We start from the raw sequence: 19,041 nt of genomic DNA on the forward strand, positions 1-19,041 counted from the left end.
GCTCCAAGTGAGGCCAAGTCAACTCAATTGAAACTCAAGCCCTAACCCTTCACCTTCTCTATGCAAAGCCTCATCTCTGCATCTCCTTCACATTCTATTCATGAACTTTTCATGTAAAAGTAGGCACGGATGTCTGCACTACAGAAAACATAACTAGGAGAGGAATGCAGACTCTCTGAGTATTACCTGTGTCGCGGGGTGGAAAGGATACTTTATTACGGTTATTGTTTTTCAATAAGAAATTGTTGTTGCCCTTAGAGTTAGATTTACAAATGGGAGAGGTTCTTGCGTTCTGCGTTGTCAATCACAGTGTTTATACTGCCGTAGAAACGGCCCAGCCATCCCTTTTAGTATTTTTATCTTTTCTTCTGTGGAATGTTGGTACTTTGCGATTGTGTCTAACAACCATTCTCTGTTGGCTTCGCATTATATCTTTTATTTCAAACATCAATCACACCACATGTGGACAGTCTTCTTATGGCCTTCCTTCAATATGATGTAGTCTTTTAATGTTAATTAAACAAGCAGTATTTTCATTATTTTAAATAGCTATGTCACTGCTTAGCGAACTATGACTTTTTATTTTCATGCATGTCTTTGTCTTAAAAAATTAATCGAAGGTGGACCTGTGTTGTGGATTGCTCTTTTTCTGAAGACTTATTTAAATTGACCTCCAGACTTTTCACCAGGTGGGTTTCCCTATTTGAACTGCACACGGTGACTCATATTTCCCCACACTAAGGTCTCTGTGAAGCTTCTGGGAGCTCTGCCTCCAATAGTTGACCCTTTATGCAGCTCCTGTGTATACCTATGTTAAAACTCAATTTCGGAATCACCCGGTTTATTTGCTCTTTCATTTGGAGATTCTGTAATTACCTCCCAGGGGAAGGGGTTGTAGGAGGCAAATTTTATGAGAATTTGTATGGTTAAATCCTTAGGCCTCATTGAAAATTAGATTACATTAGGAAATTGAAACAATCTTCTGCTTATTGTTTTTGGGGAATCCAAAGTCTCTGAAGATTGTAAGAAGCCTGATTTTTTTTCTCCAATATGTTGGTAGGCCATAATTTTGGAATTTGATGAGCTTTAGCTATTCTGTGATTTAGCATGGACCTGTTCTAGCCTGTGCTGGATCCTCAGTAGACCCTTGTAATCTTGAAATTCTCATCCTTCAATCTGGTAAATTTTCTGGCATCATTTTATTGGTGATTTCCTTTGTTCTCTCTTCCATCTTCATGGAAGTTTTCTTATTTGCATCTAAGATTTAGACCTTCCCGGAACTCTCTATCTTGACTGTGCTCTTAAATGCTCACTTCTTGCTTGAGTTCTGGGGACAGTTTCTCATTTTGAATTGTTTTTGAGACTGACATCTTCCAAGCCCCCCATTTTTTATGTCACCGAAGTCCCCTCCCCCACCTCACCGGCCTTTTCTTTTGGCTAATGTACAGATTTAGCCTCAGATTTGTGTATTATGATCATAGAATCTTATCTCTCTGAGGATATTAATAATAATTCATGGTGCTTTTCTGCCTGTATAGTTTCTTCTGGAATTTTGATCTCTGTGATAGGCTACTTTGTGTTTTAGGCCAGCTAGGTTACTGTGCTTTTGCCATTTAAACACTGCCCTAAATGTTTAGGTGTTTGTAAATTTATCAACTTTTACAGTCAGCTAGGTCTCGCCGTAATGTGTGTGGGCCCAAGAATTTTTTCCTTAAAATCAACACCAAAGAAATGTTACCCATTTCCAGATAATTGGCTTGCTTTATGGATTATTATTTCAATGCTGCAAAAACCAGTTCTTAGATGGATTTCCAGCCGCTAGCCTGCCCTACACATTTTAGACTTGCTAGCTCCAACTCGCATTAGTAAATTCTATAAGATTAAATCTTTCTTTCCCTTTCTGTGTATGGGTGTGAATGCGCATGCGTTTGATATGTGGTTGGTGTGTATGTGGGGGGGAGAGCATGACAGATACTTCCTGTTGATTCTGCTTCTCGGAAGTACTCTCTCTTCCAAATTACAGAAATCCCTTCGTGATCTTCTGGAGGACGCTGTCTTGATGGAGCCGTCAACTTGACTGACTTCCTGCCTCTAAAGACTGAATGGTATGTGTTAGGTGAAGGTGCTGGTGCCGGTTCTCAGCAGTTGGGGTTTAGCAGGCCAGTTATTCCACCCCTGGTCCACCAATTAGAAACAGGATAATCACAGACATCAGCCAGCACTGCAAACCAGGGCCTTCACTTCAGTAGGGAGTGTTACCAGCACACACCCAGGAAAGAAACTATGAAAAGCACCGGGATCCAAGATCGGAAAAGATGTTTGCAGCCCAGGAATCTAGCTGTAGAGAAGCCAATACTTGCTCACACTCACTCACACAGCTGGGTGGACTTAAACTCAGGCCTGGTCAGAGTCATCCTGCCCTTTTTTCAACACCAAATATTAGTTCAACAACAACTCACTGCACATTTCTTAGTCATCAGACAAGAAGCAGACTGTCTCAGAGCTGTACTGTGACCTCAGACCCACAAGACAAGGGGTCAGAGGGCTCTGGGAACAAGCCTGCTCCTAAACCTTTAATTTTGGAGGAAGTTTTTGATACACAGTGCGAGAGGAATCAATGGGTTAAAATACTCAAATTAGATTTTAAGTCAATAATGACATCTATTGTTCATCCTCCTTGTGTCTTGTTTATCAAAATTAACCTGTTACTACCATGATGTTACTATCTTTATTCTGTCACAGAACTGTGTTTTAACAATCTTCACATCAGTAAGTCTGCCCTAATAGTCCCAAGTGATCTAGTGATTTGGATGTTACTTCCAGTCACTCAACAGAGAAGCACAATGATCCTAGGAGGGACAGGGGAATGGTCCACTAACATTCCCCCAAGAGACACTGGAGAGGCTATTCTAAGACATAGGACTGGTGAGTGACTGAGCCTGAACTTGAATCCAAGCTTCCCAAGTCCAAGAACTTTCTATAACAATGTAGAGTCTAGACGTTGTTGAGTGAGACTATGGCTTGCCAAGAAGAGCGGGGAACTTGTGATAATTTCACATAGTTCTCCCGGGAGCAAAAGAGAAATAGTAAGACAGACAAGAACAGACAATCCTTCTGGGATCCAAATAATCAGTAGATGAACAAAGTCATGTATGTTTCTGTTCTTTCCAAGAATTCCTGATGTTGCTATCACACATGCACACAAGCATGTACATACACACATGTACACACACTCTAACACACACATATGCATGCACACATACACATACTAACATATAATCACATACACCTATATGCATGCAATGTACCAACACATGCATACCTATATGCCAACACATATACACATTCACATACAGTTATACACATGTACACATTTATACATGCACAACTATACCTACACATACTAAAACATCAACACATAACATAACCTGTGCATGCACATACACGCATTCCTAGACAAAGTATCAAATGATCACAAATATTATCTAACAATGTCACAAATATAAAAGATAAAAAAATCATTCATTGTATAATTTCTCAAAGTATGAATAAGAATTGTCTTTGAGGGAGGTGGGAGAGAAGTTACAAAATCACTAACCAGAATAATAACTTTTCAAATGACTAGGAAAATGTCTAAGTGCTTTCTATAACGTAGGTTTCATTTACTTCTTATAACGACTGTATGCATCATATTCTTTAAACAGTAGTTATCATCACGGCTACTTTACAAATGAGAAAACAGGCCCTTAGGTAAGATGGTCCTCACAGGGTTCTGGAAGCCAGCGAGCAGATGGACGGTGAACACTTCTCAGCCCGTACAAAGGAAATGGTCCTTCTGGCATTGAAATGTGTGTACAGAAAGAGCCACAGCTTCTTTCCCTTCAAATCTTGGCGACACGGCAAGTGTATTTTTAAGCCTCGCTTCCAAATCTGCGTTCCTGTTTACACTCCCACTTATAGCCATGCAGATGGTTCTGAAACCTGTACCCAGGCAAATTAAAGTGCTTCTCCTCCCCTTCCTCAAAGAAGAACATCACAAAATTAAATGCAAAAAGTAGAACCAGAACAGGCAGTTATAGAGGAAATTTGGGTGTTGTAGGCAAATGATCAAGACCCTTCCTGTCTTGATCCTGCCTTGCCTGGGTGTTTTTCGACCCAGTTCACGTGGGCAGTGGCCTCAGCCTTCTGCTCTGCTCATCAGTGTTGATGAACATCAATTCTTTTGGTCCATTGTCATGATAAGAAAACAATGTCTTCAGCACTGATGTGGAGAGGCACAGACAGACAGACAGACAGACAGACAGACGCACGCACGCACGCGCGCGCGCACACGCGCGCACGCACACACACACACACACACACACACACACAGTATCCAAGACCTAGAGTTTCATCCTCTGCCACGCTGGCTGAAGTATGACATGGTCATGACTTGTGTATTTACTGAGGACCTGGGTCCAGGGCTGAGTCCTGGCTGTAAGCCATCACTGCATGGGGCCACTGCTGCCCATCACTGCATGGGGCCATGTCCATGACACTTGCCTTCTGAGAACCCCCTTGCTTTTCCTGGATCATCATACTCGTGAATGCTCTGCCAGAGAAAACAGGGTTCTAGATTCCAGAAGTCAATGAACCACACAGGTAGTAGGAGCTTTAGTGGATTGGAATCACTGTGGACTCTGAAGTCAGTCTCACCTCCCTGTTGCTTATAAACCCGATAACTCCAAGCAGAGGAGATAGCTCTGCCAGCCAAGTGTTTGTCTCACAAACATGAGGACTTGATTTTGGTCCGAGCCCCAGAACCACTGTAAAAAGTCCAGCATGATGGTGCGTCTTGTAATCTCAGCGCCTGAGAGGGAGTTAGAGGCAGGAGAGTCTCTGGAACTCAGTTAGCTTAACTAAATTATTGGATGCCAGAGATGTCAGGTGAGCCATGTGCTGAGGAACAACAGTGGAGGTGACCTCTGGCTTCCACTTGCGTGCACATACATGAGCATGTACATGCACCCAAGTGTACTTTTTCTTTCTCTCTGTCTCTGTCCCTCTCATCTATCTCTGTCAATGCCTCCCTCCCACCAGCTGAAGCCAGAAAAGGTTTTCACCATGAATTTTAGGCTGAGTATCAAGACCCCCAGACTCTGCAAACCCCAGCTAACATGGGAAATGTGGGGGGGGTGGGAGAGAGAGAGAGAGAGAGAGAGAGAGAGAGAGAGAGAGAGAGAGTTCAGGTGAGACTCATGCTAAACACGAGTGGGGATAATTTTACTGCTGATATTGTCCCTTATCATTGTCAGTTTGACTTTTTTTTTTCTTTTGCAAGCAAGGTACATTCAATGGTTTAGGAACCTGTCAAATGAAAACCTCTGGAGAATACTGTGTTGTTCCCCAGGACAGGTGGGTCACATTTCAGGTACTGTGTGTTCAGCCAGACCTTGGATAGGTTCCTTGAGGGTGTGTTAGCTTTTCTGTGCTCACATCATGAGGTATATAGTAGAATTTTATCTTCTAGGCTATTCTTTTGTGTCTTCTCATGACTTAGACCTTTTGAACTTTGCTGTTAGCATCTGTTGTTACTAATGCTACAAAAATAACACCTACAATTAATGAACTCATTATTTCGAAGAAAGTCACTCAAATATGAAAAACATTTTCCATATGTTTCAGAGTTCATCTAAATGATCTCCACTGTATAAGTACAGCCGTCAGATCCACTCTTCCTGCGCCTCTATTCAGCGGGCCGACAGCGGAGCACATGTGAAATGGAAGGAGAAGAAGGCTACACACATGGCACCTGCTGGCTATGACAACAGCCGTGGCACTTAGGACTTGATGTGGGTCAACACAATGCAGCCACTTGATAAAGTCTGATAGACGGAGCTTCTTAATTCTTACAAGAAGAGGAACTAAATACTTCACAAAATAGGGTCCAAGGTGGCTAAAGGGGCTTTATTGCCAAGAACACATCTGTGTCCATCTCTCTGAAACATCTAAGTGCCCATCATGGGACTTGATATGTAGAATATCCAAGGTGGGGGTTGGGCAGGTACTATTATTTTGACCTTTGATGATCTTGGGGTAACCTGATTTTGTTGACAAGAGAGTGATGTTCCAGATCTGTCCATCTGACCTTCAACTCATTTAAATGTCCTGGGTCTCTTTACCTCTTCTGGACCACACAGATCACATTCCTGTAGATAGAAAACTCATAGGGTCCTCTGGTGTCAATAGTTTTCATACTTGAATGTGCACAGAATTTGCCTTGTTAAAACAGAGATGCCTGAATTCCTGGAGATTCTGATACTTCAAGTTTGGGTCTCCTCCCCATTGCCCTTGAGTTTTTCTTGGTAAAACATCCAGGAGTTTGCAAGCATGATTTGGTTACCCAGCAGAGGGTTCTTCTGATGTGGACAACAGAAGTCAGAGACAAGCAGATATATTTCCTTTGAAACAAACAATCAAGAGCCACTTCAATATCAAGACCTCATTTTAACAAGTGTCTTGGGTCATCTGATGTTTCTTACAGAGAACCAATATCCACAACACAGTGGGAAACAAGAACTAGAAGATTCCCCAGATTCCAGGGCTACTCGGAGCCAGAAGGTAAAGTCAGAGTATTGTCTAGTGGACTTGCTGGGCTACAGACTGAACCAGCAGGTTCGGGTGGGATCTGAGATGCATCTTTCCAGCATCTTCAGTGATGGTGTAGCTTTTCCTGGGACACACAAGTAGAGTGAGGAATAAAATTCTGGCTTCATACTTTCCCTGGTGTGTGATGCTAGACTTTTTATTTATCTTTGCTGACGTATTTAATTTAAAGTGTGAGAGGGTGGTAGAAGGGAAGAATGTTCCCAGAGTATTGAAAAATAAAATGTCTTAGTATACAACCGTTTGCAAGGTAAGCAATAGTCCAGTACTCTGTGCACTCAAACTTGTACCCATGACCACTGAAAATTTGCAAGGGCTTCCTTTCAGGATTTAGGCTTCCAGTTTCATGCAAAGCTGTCTGAGGATTTGCTTCTAGCCTGGTGACAGCACGGCTTAATGCCCTGCTTCACTAAATTACAGCTTAGTTTCCTCTGTGTTTTCCCTTAATTGTCTGGAGTTGAACATCACGACGTATGGAGAACTGTGCACATCTTATTCAGAATGTGGGTGCTCCCTGGTCTGCGCACCACCCAATGGGTCTGAAAGTGTGAGGGTTAGAACCGGTCGCAGCCAGTTCTTCTTCATGGTGGTTGCTGTTTGCAGGTCATGTTTATGAGATGTATGTAATTTTAAGACATTATCAAGGGTGAACCTTTCTTCTGTGGTTGATTTACAGAGTCACGTTCCAAGCTTGCACTCTGTGTGCTGACTCCTTTGGGGTTCCCAAGGACTGCTTCTTGGGCAGGAAGAATTATAAGGTTGGTCAGAGCTGCTGACTATGCCATTCTAGGCTGGTTGATGCAACTCTTTGGTCTTTGTGCCAAGGCTCTTGTTGGTTCGGGGCAGTTGGGGGAGGAATCCATCCTGAAATGAAATGTTGCTTGCTGTGGGTTGACTGCTTTGCAGACTATTAATGTTCTGGAACACCATACCACAGTTTGAGAATGGAGTTTGTGACCACGAGATCCAACACCCAGTCGTCCAGTGTTGTTCCATGATCAAGGGGATGGTGATAGCAAATCATGCTCTGGTACCATACAGAGATCCACGGGGGAGAGTTAAAAACCAAACCAAACCAAAAGGAAAAAGCAGGTTGATGTTTCAGTGAACTCTGTCATCAGATTGTTGTGGGCAAGGGCTTACCTCTGTGACCTCAGTCTATGTCTTTAATTCAAATGTCCTCTTGGAATGCGGCATGTATCCCAGCTTTTGATCTGGGAGCCCAAGACTATGGCTCTGTGATTAGACCTCTCCGGCAGGTGTAGGAGTTCATGAGGCCATGGCTGTACTTCATCTCACCGTGATTTATAGAAGGTGATTCTCGTAAGTAACTTTATGATTAATTTAAGGTTCCATAAGCAGGAAGTAGAGGCCTGACTTTTGGCTCATCCCTTTCTTGTAACCCACCCCCCTAACTTGGCAAAAGGGATTTTTCAGGTAGGAAAAACAAGGACATGATAAAAATGCTCATGATAGGTGCTCGAGAGACAGCCCAGTGGTTAAGAGCACTAGCTGATCTTCCAGAGGACCCAGGTTCTGTTCCCACCATTCACATGGCAACTGCCTTTAACTCTAGTTCCAGAGAGCTTGATGCCTTCTTCTGGCCTCCCTATGCACCAGGCATGCACATGGTGCAAGGCATCCACGTGGCCAAAACACCCATACACATAAAATAAAACAAAAACAAACAACAAATCTTTTTTTTTTTTTTTTTTGGTTTTTCAAGACAGGGTTTCTCTGCAGCTTTAGAGCCTGGAGCTAGCTCTTGTAGACCAGGCTGGCCTCGAACTCACAGAGATCCGCCTGCCTTTGCCTCCCGAGTGCTGGGATTAAAGGCATGCGCCACCACCTCCCGGCTCAAACAACAAATCTTTTTAAAAGTCTTTTTAACAATGCCTTTGATATTAATAGAAAATGGAGATAAGAAAAATAGATCCTTTTCTTTGAGGTCAAGGCTTCATCCTACAGCCAGGAAGCCTGTGGGTTCCCCCTCACATACCGGAAGAGGATCTCTGATATTCTTGGTGGTTGTTCTACCTGGAGCCACGCTTCCAGAGCCAGGGTCTCTCAACCAGGCTTGCAGTGGCTTGTGGGATGGCTGCCCCTGTGGGGTCCGCTCAATCAGCAGAGCAGTGGGCTTGAGGCAAGGGAGTGATGGAGATGGATGTGAGAGAGGACGCATGCATCATGTTAGGAAAGCATAACTCTTAGGTGCAAAGAGAAGACCAAAGCTGACAAGAGACTACGTCATCTTGGAAGGAAGAGGGGCTGAGGAGCCCAGACTTGAGAAGAAAGCCCTATCATGGAGGAAAATAGAACATGGGGGAGCAAAGAGAGACAGTTAGCACAATACACAGCAAGTCTGACCCTTAGGGAAGGGAAGGAAGGAGTATGGGAAACAGTGAGTGTGCAGTTCAGCTGGTGGAATCCATGAGGCCCTGAGTTTGATCCCCAGTGCCATGCACACTGAGTGTGGTGGTGATGCCTGGGGTCCCAGTGCTCAGAAGGTAGAGGCAGGAAGACCAAAAATCTGAGCCTGTTCTTCGTTACCTACACATTAAGTCTGAAGCTGTCCTAGGATATAGGGAACTTTGTCTCAATGAAACAAAACCAAACAGGAAAAAACTGGGTGTTCCTCAGAGGGGCCCTGGAGCCATTTGGTTATATAACATACCTGCTCTGGGTACTTAGCTAAAGGATTTCATGGGAGTTAAAAATGCACCCTGCTGAGCCAGATTCCCCTTTGTTCGGTGACTGTTATTATTTTAAAGATAACCCTCTGTGGAAGACCTTTGCTTTGCCAGGAAAAAACAAGGCTCTGACATGGCTAAAGTATGTTACAATTTGTGGCTGCGTACCCAGGATTTGACATGGCGTGGTGTTCCATTTCAACCCAATTTAATTATATGGCCCTTTCGTATATTTTCAGTGGCTCACACTGGTAGAGCTTTTTTCGCCTCATGAAAAACTGGCCATGATTTCTCATCAGGGCCTGGTTTACAGAGCAGCCAGAGGAGAGTCACTGCTCATCATTCGGGAATTATGGAGCCATAACCACCCTTTATTTACATATACTGCTGAGACAGTGAAAACAGCAAATAGATTTCTTAAACTGAGACTGTAGACACTTCCCCCAGGGCGCTGGGCCCTCACTGTGACAGTGACGTATGTGAGTCTGAACAGCTCTGCTGTCTGTTCCTGCACCACATCATCCCACGGACAGTTTATAACATTCTAATAATAAAGCGGACTCTAAATTCAGAGTCAGGCTGCACGAAAAGTAGATGCTAACGCCGAGGAGTCTCGAGCGATTGTGAAGAACGTTTAAATCCACTACTCAGGCGGCTGCTGAGTAAACCTGCAAAGGGGCCGGGAGGGGACCAGGTGGGGCTACTGAGAGGCGGCAGCTGGCCAGAAGGAAGCCTGACCCAGTGGATCACCACACAGGCCCTGTGCCAGGTGGAAATTCTAAGATCTCAGGCTCCTGAGCCTTCAACAACTGGAGAGATGCTCAGTGGATCTGCCTCTCCTCCTTCCCCCTTCATTTCCTCCCCCCACCTCCCATCTCTCTCCTGCTCTCCCCCTCCCCCTTGACGATATCCCTGGGGAAGACACCCACCCTTGACTGGCTCCCCTCCTGAGATTCTCAGTATATTGTATATTTTCATCTCTATATAGAGTGTGTGTGTGTGTATGTGAGTGTGTGTGTGTGTGAGAGAGAGAGAGAGAGAGAGAAAGAGAGAGAGAGAGAGAGAGAGAGAGAGAGAGAGAGAGAGAGTAGGAGGGTGTAGTAAAGGCTAGAGAACATCCTTAGGAGTTATTTTTCAGACACCCCATCTTTACTGATTTGGAGATTGGCTGGCCGTCAAGTCCCCTGTCTCCCCCTTCCCAGTGCTGGGGTTACATCACCATGTCTAGCTTCTAATATATGACTCGTAAGGATAAAACTCAGGTTTTCACACCTGCAAAGCAAGCACTGGCTGACTGGAGCATCCCCCAGGCCCCTCTCCTTTATTTTGATGCCTTGCATCCTTGTAGAGTTAAGATCAGAGTTATTTTCAAGACACATCTCAAAAGCAGGCTCTAAAGACCCTTAACTCTTGATATCTTCCCAGAGTGGCAAGTCAACTCCTCCATTAATTTTAGTTTTGGGTAAAGTTCTATCCAAGTTCGGATAGCAGCTCCAGTCAGTGCAGGCTCCTGAAGTCACACCTTGCAGGGAACTGAAGTCTAGAAGGGTGTGGTGTGTGTGTGGGGGGGGGAAGAGGCAGTTGCATCTGCAATCTGGCATCCAGTTACTGGCTAACCTGAATCACCTGCAACCATCAAGATTCTGCAGACCAGAGGTTTCTCAAGGAGGGTCCTGGGGAAGGAGGGAGATGCTGGTTGTGAGGGCGAGCCTCCCACAGGTGAATGTCCTCCCCTGCCTGCACACAGGTGCACTTACCACCAGAGGGCAGACCGCTGCAGCTGCCCCCGTGCTGACAGGGATTGCGTTGGCATGCATCCGGGTAGAGCACGCAGCCCAACTTCAACTCCGTCAGACCCACAACTTCCGCGAAGCTGCTGCGCTTGTTTTGGAGGGGCAGCTCGTTGTGATTAAGCACCACCGAGTCCAGACAACCCTGGAAGCCACCGAGGACCTGGGTGACTCGTGTGTCCGTCAGACTGCGGATGTTATCGGCCTGCACCAGGGCACCAAAGAAGATGGCACTCTCGGTGCTTAGAGTCTGGAAGTACAGGGGCGCCCTGCGCCGCTCCACATAACTGTCGTCCAGGGCCAGGCTGGTGAAATTGCGATTGAGCTCCAGGAAGACCGAGTGCCAGCTCCCGTCGTTGACAGCTCGGCTGGAGATGCCCAGGATCCCAGGGCCGCTGCCACAGTCCAGCTGGAACCACAGTTTGCCTTCCACGATCTGCGCGGGGAAGAAATGCAGAGAACCTCGTGAGTCTAGCTCCGGAACGCTGTGAACCCAACCGGGCAGATGTTCTGTGTCTGCACCTGTGTGAACTAAGTCCTCCACTACCTGCCAGGAAAACATTGGCCTGAGGAAACACTTCTCAGATCTTCTCGCTACCTTTCATAGGGGCGACCAGGTAGCTCACAGTGGTATTTTAAAAAGGTTCTTTCAGCCGATCATCCCCGCTTTAGACTCACTACGATATCTTGTTTGTTTTTGCACCCATCTCAATCACAAGAATGATTTCCATGAACTCACCAAAAATCACTGGACACCCACCATGTGGTAGGCAAGAAGCTTACGCGACGAAGCCAGCCCTTCTGGGGCTTGCTAGTCTAGTAGGCGATTGGCCACATGTTAGCTCTGCAACATCCTCCCGAATCAGTTTGCAAGAGTGTGATGTAGGAGAGACGAGAGCCAGATAGAAGCAAGGCTTCCTGGTGCCCCGCTTTGTGGATACTGCGGATTTTAAACTCCCTGTGTTGATCACTGATGTCGTTTTTAAGCCTGGTTTTCCTACACTGTTATGGTGTAGACAAGAGGCACTCCCAGAGTGTCCAGGCTTGGCTGCTGCATACAGCAGGGGTGGCCAATCTTCTGTCATCCCTGGACTACACCGTGTGAAGAATAAATGTTTATATTCCTTTTTGTCATCTATAAAAGTATGAAAATTCATATCTGAGAACTTCACAATTGAGTTATAAAGTGGAAATCATGGAAAATCTAATAACATTGAAGTGAGTTTATAATTTTGTGTTGAGCTGCTTTCATAACTACACTAGAGTGCATTGGCTACGAGTTAGGCACCCCTGGCTTGGCGCTCACGCGTATGTAACAACAGGACCTTCTGGTCAGCTGTTTGCATTCTGGAGGTGTTCCAGTCCCTCGTCAGGGTGCTGCAGGGGAGACCTCAGGGCGTCCTCCTCATCTCCTGGAGGCTAACACCAGGGAGCATTGTCCTTAGGTGAGAAAGCTATACCACAGAAGGATCCTAGCTGTCCATGTAGACCCAGGCTCCCCTGCTGTTGAGGAGATGGCCTTTGATCCTTGCTTCTCCACTCTAAACTGTATTTCTTAGGAATGCTATATGGCATCAGGATGGAGGGATTGGGAACCAGGTCCCTTTGTAGCCAAGCTTAAACTTGGGATCTAGGAGATTTACAGCTGGGCACCATGAGACATGGTTCTGTGGACTCCAGTACCCAGTTGTGAATGGGGTGGGGTGGTCTGTTTGTCCTGACAGGGGCTGACACCTGCATTGCTGAGCATAGCGCAGACTTTCGTCGAGAGAGAAAAAAAAAGAGAAAGGAAGGATAGAAGTGACAGACCAACATGGACTCCTTCCATGTCACCAGCAGCTAGCGAAATGAAATGTTAAATGGATTTTTAGAAATGAGCAGCGCTGATCTTGGCACGGTGCGTTTTCCTTGTGAAGCTCCAGTGGCATCCACAGCACGCTCATCCTCACGGGCATTCTGTCTCCGGAAGTTCCAGAGTCAGACCATCCAGTGACTCTCACTTCTGCTTTGTGACTCTATCAATTGTCTCCCCTGCGAGTCAAGGTCACAGATTCATGCCCCATTAACACTGGGAGCCTGGAGAGCAGGGCAGAGCCAGGGACTCAGAGAATGCAAAGCTTAACTCCAGGTCTGCCTGCACCACCCTGCTCTCTGGATAGCATGGCTCTACCTTTGTGGGCTTGGGTTTGGAGAATGAAAAAATGTGCCATGGAGCCTGTTGCAGAATGGCTGGCATCACACATGGCACATCACACACACACACACACACACACACACACACACACACACACACTGCTCTGTAATATACCTATTTGGATGTGAAAAGGGCTGAAAATATACATTCATTTCCAAAGAGCTTTCACCTATAATCGTGTGCAATTGCTGGCTTTTGTTGTTTAGCAAACTAGACTGAATGGCTGTTGTAAATTGCAGCAAACTTGCGCAGGGACAGTGCACAGCTAATACCCACATCTGTATTTGCGTGTGAACAATAAACTGATAGAATACAGCTTTGGAGACACCTTCTTCCGCAGAAGCCCATCTGCTGTGGAGCCCCATGGCTACAAAACACTATCCCCAGTCTGTCAGAGAAAGTCTGGTGGTGAAGGCGCAGTTCATGGAAGTGTTCCAATTAACATATTACTTGGTTCATTCCCTTCCCCCATCATCATTGCCTGTGGGTAATAACCAGAAAGAATTGACATGTGTCTGGTACATGCACACACATCAAAATTCTGCAGCTAAGGAACTAAACTTATCCCCCGTGAATACTGAGCACGGTTAAGTCTCCTTCCCCCTTTTATAACATAACAGCAGCAGGATTGCTAAGTGAAAGAAGCCAGATGCCCATAGTTTTTACTTTTTTCCCCAAAGAAACATCACCTGCATCTTCATGGTTCTAGGCATTTTGAAGCATTAGGCTTGTTGCCATGACACTCTAGAATATTGGTGCCCAAAGTTACCCTGTGAGAAGTTAATAACAAGAGGTATGCTATGCCAGAGACAAAAGAACACTTTCTCCTCTTTGAAATATCTGAGTCACCTTCATATGGGAAAGCCATACTTCAATATTAGTTAATTTTTCTCTGTCAAGTTTTAAAGCATTTTTCCTTGCAAAAGGTGAACTTCCTCAAATCAGAGCACCAGTGAGACAGTGGGTACTGAAGTGTTTCTGGGCTGTGAAGGCCGGAGTCACGCCATTGAGATGGCTTATCCGTTGGGCAGGTGGGCGATTGTTTTCAGTGATATGCAAAATTCAGAGAAAGATAGATGCCCTTATGTTATAAAACATCTACACCTTTAGAGTTGTGTGAAGTCAGTGGTGTACACGGACCAATTTTCAATGGCTAGGGAATTAAAAGACAAGAAATCAGACCCATAAAAGTCATTTTCACAGGAAAGGATTTTGAGTTCAAATTTTAAATTATGGATCGCTTTGGAGCCTTAGTATATCTCTGTAGGGTTCAGTGTAGCATAGTCTTGCTAGAGGGCTGTGTTAGCTAGCTTTATCATTGCTGTGACCAAAATGTTTTACAGAAACAGCATAGAAGAGGATTTATCTTCAGCTTGCACTGTCAGGGGGCCTTGTGCATCCCACCCAGGAGGGTATGATGGGGAGCAGGACAGCTCCCATCTTGGTGGTCTGGAAGCAGAAAAAAAGTAGGCTCCGAAAGGAGTCTCCCACATTTGAGGTGGGTCTTTTTTTTCGGTTAATTATCTCCGAAAGCCTCTCCCAGCCATAGCTAGATGTGGGCCTCATGCATCCCCTAAAGTCTAATCAAGTTCTCCATTAAGACCAATCATCACAAGGGTCATTAAGTAGTCTCTGGAAAGGATACCTTCAGTCATGTCTTTTCAAGGCCACTTAGTGGCTACTGGACATGTCGGGTACCTTAAGAAAAATAATAACTGGATGAGGAAATAAACAACCGGGTGGCTGCCTCTTCTTGACTCCCGGGTGCCTCTAAGCTGCTCACGGTCACGCGTACTGTGGAGTAGTTGTTGCTCGTCAAAGACGTCTGTGAACTCCTCCAGGCCCCACTCCTCTCACAGGCAGACATGGGCACTGCCTTTGGGGTGGGGGTGGGAACCAGAGAGAGACACATGAGAAAGTACTCTGCAGCCTCTGTGGTCCGCGACGGAAAGACCCGTCCACACCACCTACAAACGCACCCTGTCTTTCTTTCAGTTTTGGGGTATCAAGTCAAATCAGAGAATAATCTGGTTAGATGACTTGTTGACATATCACATTCCTAAATATGTTTTTATATTTAAGAACATTTCCACGTTAGCAACCGAGGTTTCCGTCTGCTCTCCACTTGTTGCCAAAAGGTCTGATGCCAAGGCTCTGAGCTTTGAGTTGTCCTCATGTCAGCTCTGGAAATTGGACACTTTGCTCTTAACAGGCATGAAGGGGACTGAGCCCTTACATACTCTTTTGCCTTGGTTGCCAGGAAGCTCAGAAGTGGGTTTGTGCTCGACTAATGTATTTTCTATGCTGTTTTTTCAATCATGATATTTTTCTTTTTCTTTTTAACTTCATTGATTGCATTTTAACCTTTTATTTCCATGTCAATGGTGCTTAGATTTTTATTGCATTTTTGTGTTTATGGTAAGTCTCAAATCTCTTTTGGAAGCCAGGGTTGTAATGGGAGATGGAATGACAAGTGCTTTTTATTGCAGCTAGGATACAATGATACTTCTGTCCGTGAAGGTCTTTGTCCTGATCACCATGCAACTCTTTACCAGATGTCAGGGGATGCCCTCTGCCCCCTGATTGTCTTAAATACATTTTTACAGAACACACTCTGCTTGAGAGAATGCAGGCAATGAGGAGGTGCAATTTAAGCCAGGATTTCATATTAGTGGCTGAAGCAAAGCACAAGGTGTGCACTGTACCCAAAGCCAATGAGATCAAATCTTCTGTGAGGCTCAGTGTTCAGCAAGCCCCCTATGAAGATATTACCGGCAACATGGGTGAAGATCTGCCCCAGTTCAGTACAGCTGCCTCCTGCTCTCGGCAGACCCAACATGTGCAGAAGAACAGAGAGGGAAGTGATGGCCCACAACCCAAGGCCTTCACAGGGGGTCTCTTCAAATAGCAACCAGCCCTAGATTATTGGAATTCATATTTAGGAATTTGATCATCCACTTTCAGAAACACATTTGTTTCATGCAGTACCACACACCCGTGTGGCGAGGGCTCCTTCAGGGGCTTCTTCTTTTCTCTCCCCAGAGAGGTACACTGGTAACACACTTGCCAGGGACGGGCAAAGGACCAGATTCAATTCAGGATCGACTCATCCTTGTTGGATATTCTGTTCCCTCTCAAGCTTAGTGCTACGCGGGGATTATCTAACAGCAAATATTGACACCACTGTAACCTGTTAGAGCTTGAAAGAGGAGAGGGAGGGCAGAGGTACCAGGCCCTGGTGGCTCTGGTGAGGCTCCTTCCCGTTACATTTCTAGCTGCTCCTGTTGCATGCTCAGTTTTCACTGGGCAAGCACTGCAGACTCCTAGAGCCCTAGCAATAGCACAGTGGAAAAGAGGCTGAAACAAAAACTGAGATACAGAACAGGACAGATTATGGAAGGCTATTTCTCCCACACTCCCACGTCCAGACCCTGGATCTGGTCTTCTCTGTCTGCTAGACCCCAAAGCTAGATCTGATCTAGAGATGCGCAGGATGTAATCTGTGGTCTGCTGAGCTAGAACGTCAGGACAGTGAGTGGAGGGGAGCTTGGAGGCGAAGAGCATGGGGTGGGATATGCTGCTCTGTGGTCTCGGGCCTCGGCTCTCAGTAACTGAGCAACCTCGGATGAATATGCAAAACTCTCTGGGTTGTTCTTCTTGATCAGGTAAGTGGGGATAACATGTCCATAGAAGATTAATATTAAATTTGAAATTAGAAAGAGACAGATATATCTATTAGTATTCTTGGTGTAATCGTGAATTTTCTAGATTATTGCATACAAATGCCAGGTTTATTTTAAGGGAAATATGGCTAGTTTAGGCAAACTTTTGAGGTCAGAAAATGACTTAAAAATTGTTAACTTCGCCAGGCGGTGGTGGCGCACGCCTTTAATCCCAGCACTCGGGAGGCAGAGGCAGGCGGATCTCTGTGAGTTCGAGGCCAGCCTGGTCTACAAGAGCTAGTTCCAGGACAGGCTCTAAAAAAGCTGCAGAGAAACCCTGTCTCAAAAAACCAAAAAAAAGAAAAAGAAAAAAGAAAAATTGTTAATTTCCCAATCGAAGAGAGGGAGGAGTGATAATGTGAGCAAAGGGGTCAAGACTGTGATGGGGATACCCACAGAAACAGTTGACTGATCTAAGGGGGAACTCACTGACTGGGGAATGACAGTGAGGGAACCAACATAAGACCAAACCACGCCCTCTGAATGTGGGCGACAGTTGTATGACTGGGGCAGTCTGTGGGCCACTGGCAGTGGTACCAGGATTTATCCCTACTGCTTGAACTGACTTTTTGTAGCCCATTCTCTTTGGAGGGATTCCTTGCTCAGCTTAGATATAGTGGGGTATACCTTGGTCCTGCCTAAAAATGATGTGTTAGACTTTGTTGACTCTGTATGGGAAGCCTTACCCTCTCTGAGGAGTGGATGGTGGGTGAGGTGGGAGGGAAGGTGGAGGAGGAGGGGTGGGAGTAGGAACTGGTATTGGCATGTAAAATGAGAAAAGATTGTTTTTAAAAAAATAAATAAAAAAATTTAAAAATTGGGTGACTTGGGTCATGATAGGATATATAGAATATCTGTGCCCAAGGTCTCCTATATCCTCCCCAGCGACAGTGTGGCTAGCCAGAGTATGGAGAGACCTGTGGTGGACATGGATAGTCAACCGGTCAAAGGACTGGCCTTGTCGTGGGATTCATGGAGAGGTCTGTCCTAATGAGATATAGGGTGACTGGAATATAAATACATATTCAAGCCCTTTCCGTAGGTGGGTATCTATTCTCCTCCAGCCAGCTTTAAGATACAACTAAGCAGAAGGATGTTGGCACACTTTCCAACCCCGTTTCACTCTCTTTGTCCTGAAGTCTGTTCTGGTTTCCAAACTCACAAGACAATAATTTCAGTATCTCACAATCTAATAGTCAGTATAGCCATATAAGAAACGATTGTGTTGGGGCATGGTGGCTCATGCGTATAACCACAGCACAGAGAGGTTGAAGCGGGGAGGAATGTTTTAAGTTTGAAGTTGTCTTCACAACAATGCAGATGACTACAAGACAGAACTGCAGAAGCATGCAGCCATTTTACGAACCTTCAGAATCATGCAGGGGTTGGCCCGGGTGTACATTATAATCCCATTGCTTTGCAGGGTTCTCAGGCGCAGGGCTAGCTTGAAGTCCTCTTCCTTGCTATTTTCAGAAAGCCGGTACTTGATGTAGCTGTTTCCAGCAAAGCTGAGAGAAGTGTGCCCTGAAAAGACCATTCCAATGGCAAAGGCGTTCATTTAAAATCCAGAGATCAAGGACCCCACCCCACACACACCAGGAAAGCTGATTACAGACCACAGCAGGAAAGGGTGGAACCCAGGCATCTCAACTAAAGCCGGTTCACACAATTCTACGTCATTAAATTATTAACCAAATTCATGCCACTTATTTCATGTTCAGAGCAACTTGGTGAATTCCATAATGTGGATTTTCTTAGTATCATTAGATTCTTAACTCCCTCTTTCCAAGCTTTGCATTATTAAAAGATATCATTTGCTTCCTCCCCCACCATTGCCTTCTCTTAGACACGTGAGCGTGCCTGGGTCAGGCAGTGCATGACGGAAATCTCAGCAGTAGGAGAGGTTGCTGCAGGAAGCTCTCAAGCCTAGATTACAGAGTGAGTTCATTGTCACCCTGAATGACTTATTCTCAAATGAAAAAGCAAATGAAAGCTTAGCT

The 19,041-nt window shown here is 45.3% G+C and overlaps 1 protein-coding gene across 2 annotated transcripts in view; it reads right to left on the reverse strand.

Moving 5' to 3' along the window:
* Nucleotides 1-19,041, reverse strand: part of Fat3 (FAT atypical cadherin 3) — a 459,106-nt gene that overhangs the window by 10,282 nt on the left and 429,783 nt on the right. For both annotated transcript variants that reach the window (XM_038323653.1, XM_038323652.1), the window contains exons 20-21: nucleotides 18,408-18,565; nucleotides 11,093-11,561 (exon numbers count right to left, since the gene is read on the reverse strand). In XM_038323653.1, the coding sequence (XP_038179581.1) occupies nucleotides 11,093-11,561; nucleotides 18,408-18,565 (627 nt within the window). The remainder of the gene's footprint in view (nucleotides 1-11,092; nucleotides 11,562-18,407; nucleotides 18,566-19,041) is intronic.

The sequence above is a fragment of the Arvicola amphibius genome, chromosome 3 (assembly GCF_903992535.2).
Source record: "Arvicola amphibius chromosome 3, mArvAmp1.2, whole genome shotgun sequence".
In the NCBI taxonomy this organism is placed as follows: Eukaryota; Metazoa; Chordata; class Mammalia; order Rodentia; family Cricetidae; genus Arvicola; species Arvicola amphibius.